Source organism: Aspergillus undulatus, assembly GCF_047715775.1.
Source record: "Aspergillus undulatus strain CBS 261.88 unplaced genomic scaffold BDV17scaffold_64, whole genome shotgun sequence".
NCBI lineage: Eukaryota > Fungi > Ascomycota > Eurotiomycetes > Eurotiales > Aspergillaceae > Aspergillus > Aspergillus undulatus.
Genome location: NW_027396668.1, coordinates 69468 through 86268, shown reverse-complemented (window position 1 = coordinate 86268; position 16801 = coordinate 69468). Strand labels below are relative to the sequence as shown.

At 51.7% G+C, this 16801-nt stretch overlaps 7 protein-coding genes across 7 annotated transcripts; 4 read left to right on the top strand and 3 right to left on the bottom strand.

Annotated features, from left to right (window-relative positions):
- Nucleotides 1–208: 208 nt before the first annotated feature.
- On the bottom strand, nucleotides 209–3166 carry BDV17DRAFT_284508 (IEC3 subunit of the Ino80 complex, chromatin re-modelling-domain-containing protein; the record flags this gene model as incomplete). Its single annotated transcript, XM_073760546.1, has 5 exons — nucleotides 209–1133; nucleotides 1194–1372; nucleotides 2010–2841; nucleotides 2896–3012; nucleotides 3072–3166. 5 exons carry the CDS (start codon nucleotides 3164–3166, stop codon nucleotides 209–211), a joined length of 2148 nt encoding a protein of 715 aa, XP_073611521.1.
- A 250-nt stretch (nucleotides 3167–3416) lies between these two features.
- Nucleotides 3417–5249, top strand: BDV17DRAFT_206598 (putative RNA binding protein Rnp24). The gene has a single exon (XM_073755349.1). It carries the CDS (start codon nucleotides 3499–3501, stop codon nucleotides 4606–4608), a length of 1110 nt encoding a protein of 369 aa, XP_073611520.1. The 5' UTR covers nucleotides 3417–3498; the 3' UTR covers nucleotides 4609–5249.
- A 305-nt stretch (nucleotides 5250–5554) lies between these two features.
- On the top strand, nucleotides 5555–11356 carry BDV17DRAFT_284506 (uncharacterized protein; the record flags this gene model as incomplete). Its single annotated transcript, XM_073760545.1, has 6 exons — nucleotides 5555–6174; nucleotides 6245–7545; nucleotides 8629–8783; nucleotides 8984–9752; nucleotides 9823–10034; nucleotides 10091–11356. 6 exons carry the CDS (start codon nucleotides 5555–5557, stop codon nucleotides 11354–11356), a joined length of 4323 nt encoding a protein of 1440 aa, XP_073611519.1.
- A 413-nt stretch (nucleotides 11357–11769) lies between these two features.
- Nucleotides 11770–13108, top strand: BDV17DRAFT_295176 (serum paraoxonase/arylesterase family protein; the record flags this gene model as incomplete). The annotated part of the gene is made up of 2 exons (XM_073763003.1): nucleotides 11770–12081; nucleotides 12140–13108. 2 exons carry the CDS (start codon nucleotides 11770–11772, stop codon nucleotides 13106–13108), a joined length of 1281 nt encoding a protein of 426 aa, XP_073611518.1.
- A 71-nt stretch (nucleotides 13109–13179) lies between these two features.
- Nucleotides 13180–13868, bottom strand: BDV17DRAFT_284504 (Isochorismatase-like protein; the record flags this gene model as incomplete). The annotated part of the gene is made up of 2 exons (XM_073760544.1): nucleotides 13180–13233; nucleotides 13326–13868. The coding sequence occupies 2 exons, from the start codon at nucleotides 13866–13868 to the stop codon at nucleotides 13180–13182; spliced, it is 597 nt and encodes a 198-aa protein (XP_073611517.1).
- A 187-nt stretch (nucleotides 13869–14055) lies between these two features.
- BDV17DRAFT_206781 (uncharacterized protein) lies at nucleotides 14056–15619 on the top strand. Its single transcript, XM_073755350.1, has one exon. It carries the CDS (start codon nucleotides 14190–14192, stop codon nucleotides 15339–15341), a length of 1152 nt encoding a protein of 383 aa, XP_073611516.1. The 5' UTR covers nucleotides 14056–14189; the 3' UTR covers nucleotides 15342–15619.
- Nucleotides 15310–16689, bottom strand: BDV17DRAFT_273958 (nicotinate-nucleotide diphosphorylase (carboxylating)). The gene is made up of 3 exons (XM_073759064.1): nucleotides 16330–16689; nucleotides 16201–16256; nucleotides 15310–16138 (listed from the first exon to the last, which is right to left on the bottom strand). Exons 1-3 carry the CDS (start codon nucleotides 16483–16485, stop codon nucleotides 15400–15402), a joined length of 951 nt encoding a protein of 316 aa, XP_073611515.1. The 5' UTR covers nucleotides 16486–16689; the 3' UTR covers nucleotides 15310–15399.
- Between the last annotated feature and the right edge of the window lie 112 nt (nucleotides 16690–16801).

The following is a 16801-nucleotide window of genomic DNA, read 5'->3' as shown; positions in this document are numbered from 1 at the left end:
ATTGTATCCCAACGCACCTCGAAAATCTCGAAAACGTGTATGAGATTGTCCCATGGTGCACCTCCAGGCACCAATCACAGTGGGTGTTATCTCCACGTGATGCGGGGTCCCTTATCGCGGCCCCAAAAAGAATCCAGGAATTGTTCATCGCCAAGTGGTAGGGCTGTTCAGTATACAACTACTGGGTATCATGTTTTGACATTCAGATCTACTGTCGTGCCGTGGCTAACTGTATGATTCTCTTAGCTTGCACGCCTTCCAGATACTCCCGTCCTTCCCGCTGTCGCCCATCTTCATCATAATCCTCGTCGCCTTGTTCTAGATCAACCTGTAGACTAGCATCGTATGCCGCCATGACCGTCGCCTCATCCACACGTAGACCGCCCTGGACAAGCACCCGTATGCACTGAGAAAGACGTGCAATCTCTCGTCTAGTGGCGGGTGAAATCTCATCGTTCTGGCTCGAGTAAACAGAGTTCGAGACCATTTCCTCCATTCGCGTAATAGACACACTCTCCGTGGTTGATGAAGCGGCTTCCGTTCCCTCTGCATGATTCGATATCCAGATATACCCATTGACTCCCAAGACAATATCTACCTCGCCACCGCCGTTTGAAGTCGGGATTGTAAACATTTGCCTGCGCGACCGGACTACTCCTGTAGCTGAACCTGATCCAAGCCCTCCTTTGGTCGATGAGCTAGACGCGCCGCTGCCCCCTGTCCCCGTCACAGCAAGGAATACTCCATTCCGAAGCTTACCGTACTTGAGCGATCGAGTATGAAGCGAAGCAGCACCATCTTGGTGCACTGTCTGTACCTCCGCCACAAGCAAATCTCCCTCACTGAAGAATGTCCGAATCTGCAGTTCGTCCGCACTGGTTCGCCGACGCAGAATGCCTCCAGGCAAGTTGATTGCCGAAAGAGGGAGCGAAGCCAGTAAAGGAGCCGCAACGTCGACCTTCCACCGTCTCGATTGAACTTCAACTATGCGCCCAACAACCAGATCACCGATTTCTGGCGTGTAGCGGGCTCGAAGGGGCTGGACGGATAGTAGCTTGTTCGTTTTTTGAACGGTACCGGCGACTGTAGCGATGATAGACGTCGACAAGGGGTTAATATATGTTCCATGTCCTCTAGAACGCACGCCGTCAGTTTCGCAGACAAGACGAGAAAGAGAGCTAGGTCCAACAAACCTCATCCATTGCGGGTCATCTGTGACAACTTCTCCGGGAGTGATTACTCCCGTGCCAATATCCGTTCCTTCTATTAAGCGAGGCCGCTTGGTCAGTCGTGATGGTTTCGCGGGCGTGAGCTCAACACCGCCGTCGGAGTCGACGGACATTTCGTCAAAATCGGACTCCGGATATGTCGTCTCGACATCGTCCGCCACGGGCGGCAGGATTGTGATTGCCATTATTTATTATTGGAGTACTTTTATAGTCCAGACCATGCGCAATTTGTAATTCGGCGAGCTGTGTTTGAGTGAACGAGAGGGTTCGTCAAGTTTGCTATATGAAGCTTCAGAAAGGCTTTCGGTTTAGAGCAAACAAGACAAACTTACCGGGTGGATATCAATGACGGGGGGCATACACACGAGTCTACAATACAGACGATTCCGTTGGCCACTGGACTCTTACTAGATTACGGTAGTTATTGCCAATGTGAGTTTCCAGTGATATATATATATATTTTCACTCGGTGTACAATATGAACTAGAAGAGCAGACTGATCAAGCAGATTCATATCCTGATATGATGTAGCTCCACGCATTTGCCAATGATGTATACCATGTGAAACAGCGTAAATGCGAGAATAAGCCCGATGCCGTACGTATAATACTCATAATACAGATTTCAGAATGGAAGCTAGTTGACTTGCGTAGGCCCGCCCAACAACCATGTAAGATTACAATCAAGAAAGTGCTAAACAGAGAAAGCAAAAGAACGAAAGGCAATGATAATAATACAAAGGCAGAAGTTCAAGGTGCCGCATCAAGTTCATGCGCCCACGCCAGATGACCGCTTTGCCAGACGCTTGGTGTTTGGAGTACTGTCATCCTTCTTCTTGCGATTCGAGCGACCACCGCCAGTGGCTTTGGCCCGAGGAGTGCTGTCCTCGTCGCGCTTGCGTTTGGCCTTAGACCCACCTGATGCCGGGCCGGAATCCATCATGACGCTGTCTTCGTCGTGCGTGTCCTCATCCTTACGGGATGCAGCCGGCGCACGCTTGGAGGTGCGCAGGTTGGACGGTCGTGATGCTGACTTCTCAGAAGCGTTCTCATTGTCCTGTAAGAAGACGTTCGGGTGGTTCTTGCGCAACCAATGGTGAACCGATACAGGGCTCCGTAGAGCATGCTCGCGCTCCCTCTCGAATAACGATGGTTTCTCTGGCATGCGACTAAATTGAAGAGCGGCTGACATATCACCCAGCTTGGCGTCTGTAGCTAGGTAGTACTCTGTTTCATGCTCTGGGGTCAAAAACCCAAGAGTTTGCCTGCTGAGTTCTTCCCCCTGATTTGGTGGTTCCTGAATCTCGGTTTGAGGAGCAGAGTGAGACACTTTCATTAAATCGGAATACCGCGTTGAAGGTGCAAACGCGCTGCCTCGCTTGACCCCTTCCTCAACTTTCTCGTAGGACTCGGCCGTTATGTGCCCGGTAGCAAGGTTGTCCTTCGCATTTTTCAGCAGCGACGTAGCCGATGCGTGGTCATTGTAAGCCGGTAAAGGCTGCCCGTCTGAGATTGGAAGAATGTCTTCGTCACCAGGAACATTCAGGTCGTACCGTAGCTTGGGGGCGATGTGTACAGAGCCATTGAACTCCAAAAGGACCTCTAAAAGCTGACTAGAATAGGGTCAACGATTGAAGTTCAAGGTAGGTTAAGATCAAATGACGAACTCGTTTTGCTCCTGGATTCTCTTTGACAGATCCTCGATGCGCAATTGCTCCTGGATAAGTGATTCGCTCTCTTTCATTCTAAGCTCAAACTGGATCTTGAGCTTTGCAAACTTCTTTCTATAGGAGAGAGCAGTGGTTAGCCTTGTCCATTACAGCGAACTCTCATATGCACTTACTTGAATGATCGGAAGGACTGCTTGGTAGTGGCATGGGCATCAGCATCCGGCATACCCTCGGCCAGAGACCGCATCTCGTCGCGTTCTTGAGACATGATGCGAATGTCCGACAGGAGGAGTTCTCTCAGCTGTGTTTCTCTCGATTCGAAACTTGTGCGGTTAGGCCCTGGACTGCCCTGGTGTTGACGATGCAGCAGGAAGTTGAGTGGATGTGGGCCGCGGTCGCGAGTCGAGCCGCGAAGCTGGAAGGAGAGGCGGAGTGATTCTGCCCGTCAATGAGAAAAAAATGTCGGATCAGGACGAATCTCGAAATAATTCAGAACCTTCACGAGACATGATATTTTCTATCCGATTATATAAAGCATCTCATCCTTTTGATTATTAGTGTATATCCCTATCCTGATCTTACCAACTATCTCAGAATACAATGGCGGCTATTGGAGAAGAAAACCACAAGAAGCGAAAGCTGCTCGACGGTCCCGAAATAGAGATCGATGTTTCTGCGCCTGAACCCCCGTCGAAGAAGGCCCTGCGTAAAGCCAAGAAGAAGGCTGGCGATGCAGATGCGAAGGACACTGATGAATCGAAACCAGCCGCAATCTCCAATTCCGAGAACACCGCGGAAGCTGCCTCACAGAAACGCTCAGAATATGCCATTTGGATAGGGAATCTGGCATTCTCCGTGACCAAAGATGACTTACGCCGGTTCTTCACGGCCAATTGCTCGTTTACAGACGCTACGATTACACGAATCAACCTACCCAAGCCTGCGGACAAGAACTCAAGGGCGCAAAATAAAGGATTTGCCTACATCGATTTCTCGACACCCAAGGCTCTCAAAGAAGCACTGGAGCTAAGCGAGCAGCTAATGTCGGGGCGCCGTGTGCTCATCAAAGATGCCAACAATTACCAGGGCCGACCGGAGAAATCGCAGGAAACTGGAAAAGACAGTGCTGCTGCTGCTGTTTCAGGCAGGCCACCATCCAAACGTGTTTTCGTCGGTAATCTCAGCTTTGATGCGACGAAAGAACTTCTCGAAGAGCACTTTGCGAAATGCGGAACTGTTGCCAATGTACACATTGCCACCTTCCAGGATTCCGGAAAATGCAAAGGCTATGCCTGGGTCGAATTCGAGGATCTTGCTGCCGCTGAAACGGCAGTGAAGGGCTTCAAGATCGTCACGGAAGATCTTGAGGAGGAAGAAGATCCAGAACTGGAGTCCGGAAAGCGCAATAAGCCTCAAAAGCCGCAACGGAGGAAGATCTGGGTGAATCAAGTTCTGGGTCGTCGCATGAGAATTGAGTTTGCTGAAGATGCAACAACCCGTTACAATAAGCGGTTCGGAAAGGAAGGGAAGAAGAGGAATGCAGAGACTGAGTCGGAGCCCGGAGATTTCGAGGAGGTTGCTGAAGAGAAGCCCCAAGCTATGAAGCCCAAGCAAGCGAATTCGGAATACTCCAGATACGACTCATCAACCGTGCAAAAACTGAGTGGTGCTATTCTTGAAGGGAAGGGAAAGAAAACCACTTTTGACTGAACAACTGGGAGCATCAGTCCATTGTCAGATATTTGCACTATGCCGTGGACTATATCAAACAACGCATGCGACAGGGATGTTTGTTATCTAAGCCTGCAGGAGGAGGCGTGCTGTATTCGGCAGTTCGACGTGGCACGAGAGAACGGAGAATCACTGATACCCAAGGAATGGATTTCTCAAACACAAAGTTATTCAGTATCTTTATTTTTGTTCAAATATCCGTGGCCTTCTCAGATGCTGGTCGTGCCACTTTTGGTTCCGTAGAAAGTAGAAGGCATTGTTATCAGGTCTTGAGTAAGCGTTGGACAGTCTGGGATGCAATCAATGCACAGAGCCCAACTGCCGGCGGTTCGTGGCATGGAAGAAAAGGAACAAGTAGGCTCCGGCGGTTCCAGGGAAACAAACGCAGATACCCGTCGGTTTCTGGGCTGGAATGATGCTGTTGGCAGACCGATCGCAGCAATTCATAGTTTAGTCTAGGTCGCCTGCAGTTCCTGTCGACGAGGTGATATCTTCAGAGTTCTGCTCACACTTCACAGTAGTCTCGAGGCGGTTCTAGAATCACTGAGGTGGTTAGGCCGCGCTAACCGGGTTGGGATGCTTGACATCTCCTTCGATGTCATGCCTCGACGCTGGAAACCATCAAATCTTCCTCTTTGTTCGTCTGTTCGGCTCTTCTTTCCTTTCGCTCCCTCCTTATTCTAGGGTGCGTTTTTGTTCTTCTTCTTATAGTTCTATATACACCCCTTTCCTTTCCCTTCTTGGCCTGGTGTTACCCCTTCGTTCTTGTTGGAGTTCGTCATCCCGCCCTGGTCTTCAACCCGCCTCTCTCTCCGCTGCTGGTCGGTGCACCCTTGCCTGGATTCTCCTTTCCAACGCTCCGTCATACGCATTCTCGATCTCGAACTCCGTTTATATACCTTTTTTTTGTCATACTTATAGCCAAATGGCCCCTCGTCGACAGAATATCGGAGCAAGTCGCCGACGACGACGGGAAGATGAGGGCGAGGAAGAAGGCTCGGTTGATGGCGAGGTGGAGGATGACTCTCTAAGTGAGGGTTCAGCCATCAGTTACCAGGATGATGACGATGCCGATGGAGAGGGTAGTGATGAGAGCGAGGACGAGAATGAGCCGGTCGACAATACAAACAGTCAACAGATCAATGGCCGCGTACCTGAAGGCCCACGGCGCCGCCATTCAGCGTCTCCCAAGAAAGCCACATTAACAACCACTACGTCCGACGCGGATGCGATGATAAATGGGTTGGATAGGTCAGGAGATGGCAAGGGTGTTGCCGAAATACATTTCGACGAAATGAGAGGGGAACTCGGACGAACACCTTCCGCACCGCCGGCCGAGACGAGGGAACCTTTCACCGAAAAGAAACATCTTGACAATGAGAAATCAACCAGGGGAAAGGGCGAGCATCCGACTGTTGTACCCACGCGAGGCAGTTTCTTTCTTCATGACAAGCGTTCTACGGATTCTGGAGCAAATGGCCCCAAGTCATCCAGCAAGCCGAAGTCGAGACCGTACGGCCTCATTGTCGATGGCAACGTCCGAAGGTATGTGTATTCTTTAAACGCTTCGCCGACCAACTTATCTTTCAGTGAGTCTAATTGGTCCCGCTCTTAGGAAACAAGATGTCACCACTGGACCATGGACACATGACCTCCATGATACAGTTGCTGGAGACGAACGGCCTGTCCCTAGACGCCCTATTCCCCCGACGGCTGCTCCGACGTTCCCTCAGAAGAATTTCCCAACGACTGTGCCTACTGCACCGAGTACATCGAAACCAATTCGGGAATTTTCATACACCGTGATCGCTGGGAAAGTGCCTGTTGTAGTGCATCTTCCGGGCATGAGTAAGCCTGTGAATTTCCCTGGAGTTGCGAAGAACCTCCATACTCGTCTGCCCGAACATCGGCCTCCTCTACGACGAGACAAGCCCGTTAGAATCTCGGTCCCCGGCCAAGCACCCAGATATATATTCCCCGCAACGGAGCGATCTTTTGTATTCATTCCACGAGCGCAACGGCCCAACCAGCAAGCTTACCGTGGGCGTGGCCGAGGAGGTTTCTATCAAGGGCGTCGTCCTAGCTTCTATGCAAGCTCCACATACACACCTAGTATCGCTATGAGCCGGAGGTCGTCTTTCGGCAAGCCTCCCTCCCAGGACGGGTATCATTCGCCAGCAGCATCGGTCATTTCACGGCATACAATTATCACAACCGAAAATGGGAAGCCCGTTGTTCGTCTGCCACCGTCCCGAGTTCCCGGCGCCAATCCACCTGGCAACGTTCCTATGCACCAACCTCCCCCACAGCCACAACAACCTGTATGGCGTGAAAGCCGTCCTGCCCCTATTCCTATGCATCAACCTCGCCCTCAGAAGGCCGTTTCTTTGGCGGACATTGAAACCCCAGCAAGCTTCGTCAATACGTCTCAGGCTCAGCAGGAACAGCCGTTCCATCATCAGGTTCCGATACCGGGTAGTAACTCTGTCTACGGCCCTGACGCTCCGTCGGACTATCCCCCTCCAGCTCATACAGCTGCAACTCCTCTATCCCAGATTCCTGAGCGCGCAGTTCATGCTCCACCATTCCAAGCATATGGTTTCCAACAACCGCAGACGTACTACCCTAGCCCGTATCAGCCGGGTCCTGTATATTACCCCGTTTCGAGCACAGAATATGCACCCTATAACGGCGTCGGGAATGCACCAGGGGCTCCTTTCCCTGGCGGTCAAAACGTCCCGTACATGGTGCCGGGTACACACACAACAGCAGACCCAGCATCACAAGCAGGCACGGTTGCACATGAGTCGGGCGGCACGGTTTATTATCTTGACGCCTCACAGATGTACCCAGGCCCAGCCTTCGGCGGGGCCCCAGCGGGTGGCGCTGTCGGCATGGGTGGGATGATGACACCTGGTACGACGTACTATCATTACCCTCAGCCCCAGGGTGTTTATTATACTCCTCAATAGCCTGAAGGGGCACAGAAAAGCAAAACAAGGAAATAAAAAAAAAGACCAGCATTTGACGCACTATATATTTTTCATATTCTTATTGTTCGATGCCGTCTCACGACTCCAGCTCTCTTACAACGATTTCCCGCTTTTTGGCGCCTTCGTTCTTTGTCTCCATGCTTATCACATTTCCACAAAATTCTCACGGCTTCTTTTTGGGTTTCCGGGATTGGTTCTACCGGAGATTCTCGTTTCCTTAGGTCTGTCTTGATCGTCGTTAGATTAGGATTTGATGCATTTCTAGCGAGCTTTGGATTTTTCCTCCCTTTTCATGTTTTCTAGGAGTCTGACGTTTATATGAAGCGCGTTTCGATATGATATTACAGAGTATGTTGTTATGCAACAATTGTGATCTGCTTACAGCCTCAGCCGGCTGTGCAGTCTAATTCTTTGGTTGACTTCGTAACTCAATGGTCCACGCCCAAGACTCCCTTGAGGGAGGCGAATTGCTAGTCGGATATAGCTTCGCCGTACGTCCGCCGCTTGCATCATTGCGTACTTGCTTTTCTAGGCGTCTGTGAATGCAGACTATGTCTCCAAGGCGAAGAAAGCGAGTGAAGCAGAATAATGAAGCTATATATTGCAACAGACTCCTTCAGCTCCACTCCGTACATAACGCAGTTGAGGGCCACTCCTATTGGAGGACGCGCAAGTGCCGCCAGAGTGAATGAATCAGAGAGCTCACCGCCTCCGGAAGCAGCTTCAGAGCGGCAGGTGACCACCGACCACCGCCGACCGGCCAGGCATCTTCTTATCTGCCAATTATAAGCCTCAACTCTCACTTCTCTCCTCTTCACCCTCCCTCCGCCTCGCCTCATCCTCATCATCTCCTGCTGCCACCTCATCTGCTTTTCCGTCCTCCTTCATCTACTCCCATCTCGCTCTTGACTTTCTGTTCGTGTTCTCGCCGTTCTTGACCTCTCGAGCTCGTCTCCGCATCTGCGTTGTTTTACCTCGTCGAAGCTAGCATAGCTATCCGCCCGAGCGAGTAACTACTCGAGGGCACGCATCATGTCCGCTCCAACAGCTACTCCTGTCGGTCCTGCTACTTTGATCTCGGTCAAGGTTACTTATGATGACCACACCAGACGCTTCAAGATCCCCTTGAGAGACCTCGGAGCTCGTACTTTACCCCAGAATGTAAGTTCCGTCCCCACTTAAGCTTCGATTGGGGCTTCGACCCTTCGATCTTCCTCACCGTACTTCCGTCGCCATCTCATCTCTCAACTTTTTCTCTCCCAAGTCTTATACGCAGTCCATGAGCTGTTTTTTCTCACTGTTTAGAAAGGAGACAATCGTACAATATTGTCACCACGCAATACTGACTATTCTCGCACTAGTTGCGCCAACTGCTTGGCATTCCGGCGGATACCAACGTCATCTTTGAGCGGTATTCCGATAGTGCCAGTTCCTATGTTAAGCTTGACAGCAACAATCCAGCAGTTTTCAAACAGCTTTACCGCGCTGCAAAGGCTAAGTTAAAGCTGCGAATTAAAGCTACTGTTGAGCAGCCTGCGGGCCAATCGACAGGGTTTGAGGTAGGGTTCGAAAGGGCAGCAAGATATAGCTACCTTGAGACGGTGTTGAGTTCTCCGATTCCTGCAGACGCAGCTGCTGCAAACGCCAGTGCTACCGCATTGGCTACGGCCTTGCCCGAAAGTGCTGAACGAACCACATTGGCTGAAACTGAGAGTCCTCGGTGGTCAGCTGCTGAAATGGATGAGGCAAAACTGGCAAATCTCAGAGACTTTGTCTCGGGCTCAGACGACCCCAGTGCTCCAATCGTCTCTCACAACTCCCTTGGCGGTGTCTTTTGCATTGACTGCAACCACTGTGGACGTCCCATTCCCAACGAGCACTATCACTGCAATACTTGTGCAGACGGCGACTATGACCTCTGCCCGCAATGCATTGACTCCGGCGTTAACTGTTTAGGCGAGGATCATTGGTTAGTCAGACGATTTGTAAAAGACGGCATCATCACTAACAGCACGACCAAAACTCTCGCATCTCACAAGATCCAGACTCAGGAGGAGGTGGCCCAGCCGGAACCGGAGCCAGAGCCGGAAAGTGCACCCGCACCAGTTGAGAAGCCCGCCATCGACGAACGTATCTGCAACAATTGCCTCAAAGGTATACTCATTCTCGTATTCGAGTTTTTAGTACTAATTATTAGTAGAGTTCGATGAGGAGAAGATGGTCTCATGTGCTGACTGTGAAAACTTTGATCTGTGCACTACGTGCGTTCTTGGACATAAGCATGGTCACCATCCTTCTCACACATTCGTCCTACTCGGTGAGCATGATGCTGGCTTGAAGAACCTTATTCTGTCTCGTTGCAAACCCGGCCGCGGCTACCACCATGCAGCCATCTGTGATGGTTGTGAAAATGTAAGTCATTTTCCTACAAGATTTATACACAATGTTCTAAAACTTTTTTTTTTTAGCACATCACTGGTGTGCGTCACAAGTGCCTCACCTGTCCTGATTGGGATTATTGTTCTGAGTGCCATCTCTCGGCGTCTCGGACTCACCCCGGACACCGATTCGCTCCGCTCTACACGGCCATCTCCGAGCCGCTGCAGTCTCACGAGATACACTTCGGAGTCTACTGCGATGGCCCGCTTTGCAAAGAGCAGACACGGACTGGATACATCACCGGTGTCCGCTACAAGTGCTCTGTTTGTCACGATACCGACTTTTGTGCCAAGTGTGAAGTCCACCCATCAAACATGCACAACCGCACCCACCCAATGGTCATGCTCAAGACACCAGTGCGCAGTGTCTCCGTGAGCACCGTTCATGAGAACGTGTTCAACAAGACGAGCACCCTGGGCGATCGCACTCAACGATCCACATCCACTCAAGTTTCCGCCCCAGCTGAACAGAGACTCGAGACTGAGTCGGTTGTGAAGGAAGAGAAAGCTGAGGAGGAGCCAATTCCAGAGCAGCCAGCCACAGAAAAGCTAGCTACGTCTGATTGGACTCCCGTCTTGGGCACGGATGCCGAATATCAGGCATTCTTCCTTGAGGATACCATTGCCGACGGCACGGCCATGCGTCCCAACCAGGTCTTCAAGCAAACGTGGAAACTGTACAACCCCGGTCCGCTTGCATGGCCCGCTGGAAGCAATGTCCGCTTTGTTGGCGGCGATATCATGTACAATGTAGACACAAACCACCCAAGCAGCCTGGAAGCAGTTAATGCTGCCATGGAGAGCAACAAGCTTTCCAAGCCCTTGGAGGCAGGTCAGACCGCCGACTTTACCGTCACTTTGAAAACACCAAAGCGCCTGGGAACTGCAATCTCGTACTGGCGATTGAAGCTGGCGGACGGAACTGCGTTTGGCCACAGGCTGTGGTGCGATGTTCAAGTCCGCGAAGATTTGATGAATGTTGATGGCAATGATGAATTCGCTGTGGAGAAGGCTCCAGAGCCTCCTGTCGCTGATAAGTCTGAAATTTCAGGAAGCCAGATGGTCTTCCCCAAATTAGACAAGGAATCGCCAGCCTCTAGCACGCACGAAGCAGCCAACGTTCCGGCCACCGCACCCTCCGTGGCCACTTCTGAGCGTGACCTTCTCGATGATGTGGCCAGTCTGACTTTGGACGAGGAGACCGAGACCGAGGCCGGATTCTTGACCGACGAGGAGTACGATATTCTGGATGCCAGTGACCAGGAGTTTCTGGATGCCGCCTCTTCACGCCATTAGTTATTGAGCAGCAAATTGACGACCGAAAATTGACGACTGCGAAATTTGGATTTTGGGACTATTCGGAACAACAGCGCGGTTAGGGAAAGGTGAATTAATTTGTTTATCAGAAGTTCACATATACATCAGGCTTAAGGCCTGCAGGGCAAGGTCTTGGGCGAGTATGTGCGCTTCAACTAGCTGTATCTCGCCTCTCTTCAGATTGGATAGCGAAGGGTTTCTTTCTGAGTTGGTCGCTCGTAGTGTCCAGTATGGACTTGAATCTCCGCACGATCGCCATTGACCATCCGAGGTAGAGTTTCCCCTCATTAGATCCGGCCCACTTTGCGTCACGACCTTTTCCCTCCATGTCTCTTCGACTCTTTCCTCCTCTCCTCCTCTTCTCAAGTCCAAGTCCTTAGCCGAGCGTAGTCATGGTCATCTCCCTCTTCTCTGTGTCACTCGTGGTGGCGACAGTTATCGGCCCTCTCTTCTACAACGCGATCACTCACCAGCTAACAGTCCTGGGCATATACCGAAGTGTGACATTTGCGTCTTCGAGTCAAGGCATCCACATTATCCATGATACACAGCAATGCGAAGATATCCACTACTACGCCCCGGGTAACTTACTTTTCGCAGCATGCGAGGACTCCATCCAGCCTCGCTTCGAATGGTTCCCTCCTCTCGGCCATCTAGATAAACAGCCCGAGACAATTGGGTCGATTCATACCATTGATGCTCACGTACTTACCTAACCCTCCTCCCCTCTGGACTGCAAACAAACAAACTTACGAGATACAGACCCTCAGATCAACCCGCCTGCAATTCACCAACTTTTACGGCCCCTTAGTCACGCACGGGATCGACGTAATCCCCGACCCTGAACGGGTAGCTGGAGACGCAGTCTACATCTTCGCCGTAAACCACCTAGGAAACCCCGAATATGACCCGATATCAGACCCGGAGGCCCCAAAAACCCGCTCACAGATTGAAATCTTTCACCACGTTCTGGGAACGAATTCGGTTCGACACGTCCGCTCTGTTCGCCATGAGCTGATCAAAACGCCAAATGATCTCTATGCGGCTAGTCCACATGAGTTCTATGTTACTAATGATCATTATTATCGATCTGGGTGGGGGAGGAAGGTAGAGGATCTAGTGCCGTGGGTTAGATGGACGGATGTTGTTCATGTCCAGATTGATCAGCCTGCCGGTACAACTGGTGACGAAACCGTAGGCGTCAATGCAACCATTGCACTGCCGAACCTATGGGCTGCGAACGGGCTCGGACACGGCCAATCGAGCGAGGAGATTCTCGTTACCAGTGTGCTTGGTGGATACATGAAGCGGACGACGCCGGCCGCTGGTAGTGGTACTGGTGGACGCACGTTGACGGTCCACGACCAGATCAGCGTCGATAGCGCGATCGATAACCCGAGTTACTATGAGGATCCGTACAAGACTGCTGAGGACGATGCGAGCGGGTATGTCCTTGCTGGGCTGAGACGGGTTATTGATTTGCCTAAGACGGCGGGGGATCCTAACGCTACGGAGGGTGTGATTGTGTGGCATGTTCGGCGGAGCAGGGAGAAAGCTAAGGAGGGCTGGGAGAAGAAGGTGATCTTTGAGGATGATGGGTCGAATATTCGATCTTCGAGTGCGGCGGTACTGGTTCCTATTCAGCCTAAGGCTGGTGGATTGAAGGAGGCGTGGCTGTTTGTGACGGGGTTCATCTCTAGCAGTGCTATTGCAGTAAAGATGCAGCTTTAGCTGCATAAAGTCCTAGCTAGGTATATCAGTCGTTATTTACTTAAGACTCAGAATGAAATGCACATATGTGACTATAAGACCTCCAAAGCCCCAACAACCTCCTCAGTCGACAGAACATCCGCAAACTCCCCATCCAGACTCGCCAAAGAAACAGCATGTACAGTTTCCGCATCAAAAGCCCCTTCGCCCAGGTCGCCGTCGCATCACCCGCAAGCACAATCCTCCCTTGGCTAATGGGCACCGGCTTTTCCTGACTCCCGTCATCGTGAAGGACTGGTCTTCCATCCGGATACCTTGCCACCAACCCCAAGTTCGCCGCCATCCGCACGGACGTCGAAACGCAGTGGTCTGTCGTCAATCCCGCCACGATGAGCTGTCTGATGTCGTGCGCGCGGAGGTGTGACTCTAGTTGCGTTCCGATAAACGCGGAGTTCACGGTCTTCCACATAACTTGCTCTGAACCGTCGGGTGCTGGAGTTGCGAAGTTTAGGGGCTCAATGCCCGTTCCACCCGAGGCAGAGGGGTGAAGAGGGGAGCCGGGTTGAAGAGAGGAATGGAAGACATGTATTATTTCGAATGTTGACCGCGGGTGTTTTGCTTTGGCGGCGCGGAAGGCTGTGAGGAGCGAGGTGAGGTTTGTCTCGAAGGATGGGTTTGAGCGGTGGCTGCCCCAGTGGCTAGGTGTGTTTGGGTCGACACCGAAGCCTTTTTGGTTGTCGATTAGGAGGAGAGCGGTTGGTTTGTCGAGTGAAAGGGGCATTTTGGTGGTGGTGCTTGGCTATGACTGTGGACAAAGGTACATAAGGTTGATTATAAGCGTTTAGGATGAATCACCGCGTGCTTCGTGTTTGTAATCAATATATCTGGTATGCTGGGACATGTAATTAATCAGATCGGTCGCCATTGAGTCAGACTAGCTGGATCCACTGGTGAGCCAGTCAAGTCAATGTGATCGTTCCTGTTGTATACCGTGCTACTGCCTAAGGCAGCCACCTGTCACCCCAGATTGTCATTTCCTCCAGCGACGCGACGTATCCCATTTCATCTTTTCTCTCCTCAACACTCTCTTCCCCAGAGCCCAATGGCTTCAATCACCACACAGAGGGCTCATCTCTCTCAATTGCATGCCAGATTACCACTTTCCTACCTCCAGCCCATTTCATTCCTTCAACAACACCGTCATCGCCATCCCCTTCACTTCCGCTACGCCTCCAGGCGGGTTCGCCCAAAACCGAGCCGCTCATCAACCACCAACCAAACCGCAACCTCCCCTCCTCTAATATCATCAACGCTCAAGCCGGATGACGTGAACCCTCCCGCTTCAACGCGCCCCGCAGAGCTAGGCCACCTCCCGTCGCGCGACGAAGCCGGCAACCTAGGAAAATGGCTATTTGCCCTAGGCCGCGCATACCTCGCTTTCTACAAAACGGGTTTCAAGAATGTCTACCACAACTATCGCGCAAGCTTAGCTATCCGTCGCGACCTGGGTATACCAAGTAGCCTACCTACAATACCACATCCTCAACGCTTCTATAAGAGGGGCGCCGAGGTGGGGGCGGCGACTACACGCTCCAATATGCAGCTTGTCAACCGCGCAGCATACGACGTTCGGCGCATGCTACCCTTCGGGATGATCCTGCTTGTCTTTGGGGAATTCACGCCCCTACTGATCGGGCTGCTTGGAACTGCCGTCACGCCTTATACGTGTCGATTGCCCAAGCAACTCGAGAAGGACCGGGTAAAAAGAACAAGAGTGAAATATGTTGCCATGAATGCGGATCGGTATGTTGAGTCTGAGCCTGGCTCGCAAGAAGAATTGGACGAGCTTCAAGCATTTGTGAACCTACGGCGTGTGAATGGTTCGAAACCGCGGGAAGTACTGCGTGCTTGTGCGGTGTTTGGAATTATCAAGAGTTATCGCAGGCCCGAGGTGCTTGTTAATCTGCTGTATCGGCGGAAGCTGCAAAGGCATGCGGAGTATTTGGCCCTGGATGATCAGATGATAAGGGATGCTGGTGGGGTGAAGGCGATGGAGGCCGCGGAGGTGAGGATTGCTGTTGAGGAGCGCGGGGGGTTCGGGTTGCCGAGGGGCACGGAGGAGTGGGAGGCTGAAAGGATTAGGAGGCAATGGTTAGAAATGTGGTTGATGGGGCCTAGACACATACTAAAAAAGTATGATTCGCTGGAGGCACGGATCAAACAGGACAAAGAGATGATCAGAAACTCTATTTGATATTGTACAATCTACTCGTACATACATCTATACTCTTTTTCATCCAATCTACCTGCATCTACCGCAACGACACTTTCAATGAGAAATCCACAATGCCCACCCCTTGGTGAATCGAACTCGTGGACAAGATATCCACATCTTCGCAAACATACTCCGTCGCATTCCCCTCATTCAACCCACCACTAACCTCAATCAAAAACGTGCCCCGGGGCTTGCCCCTCGCCGCCCAACTCTCCTTCAGGTGCCTCGCAGCCTCCCGAACCCCAGCGGAGTCAAAGTTATCCAACATAACCACATCCGCCCCAGCCTCAATCGCAGCATTCGCCTCCTCCACACTCCTAACCTCAACCTCAACCTTCGTCGAAAACCCCCCGACAGACCTCGCAGCAGCCACAGCCTTCGGAATCGCAGCCGCTATATCCTCCTCCCCACCCGCTGTCGTCGTCTTACTCGCCTCATTATTCGCACACGCCCAAACATGATTATCCTTGAGCATAGTCATACTACTCAAATCATGCCTGTGCGGGTCCGCGCCTCCAACCAATATGCCGTATTTCTCAGCGACCCGGAAACCCGGCGTTGTCTTGCGCGTTCCGGCGAGTGTACCCTGCCACCCGTGGTTTCGGAGGGTGTTTAGTAGGGAGGAGGTCTTTGTTGCGATTCCGGAACACCGTGCAAGGATGTTTAGGGCGACGCGCTCGCCGAGGAGGATCTTGCGGATTGGACCGCGGACTGTGGCGACGTGCGTTTTTGTGGATTGTGGGAGGGACGACCCTTCGGTGTGGTGCCATTCGACTCTGTAGAGACCCGTTTAGAGCTATCTACGAAACTGGAGAGCGTGGGGAATGGAGAGACGTACGAGCACCCAAGCTGCGCAAAAACCTCGTCGAAGAACGGGACGCCGGCGATTATACCCTATCGAAACCAAAAACATCCATTAGACTTCCATCCGGTAATCTCGTATATTGTGAGAGTGTTGTAGACATACTTGACTCTTCCCCAGTAACTTCGCCTCCCCCTCCGACTCACCAACCACGAAACCGCCGTAGTCGAAGCTGGGACAGTCCTCCTCGAGCCATTCAGAGATGAGCCGCTTGTATGTGGCGGGCAGGAGATGGCGGAGGTCGCCGTGTGCTGAGGCCATTGCGCTGGTTATTGAATTTGGTTGATGGCTTGGTATGGGAGACCAAGAATGTTGAAGTGATGATTTTGGACTTGGGGGAGTTGTCAAGTCACTCCCCGCGTTGAAGCGGGGTGGTTCGGGTTACGGGTAGGCCCGGGGAACGGGTGTTGCCACGTGATTGACTACATCGCCGTATAAATGTTGAGGACTGAGCAGCTTGCTTCGTCAGGAGTATTTGAAAAGAGCTTTACAATTTAGATATTACTTACGTACAAACTGTTACTTAACAAAAGCCCAGGTATCACCAAGGAAATGAAACAAGTTACGTAACCGTTAA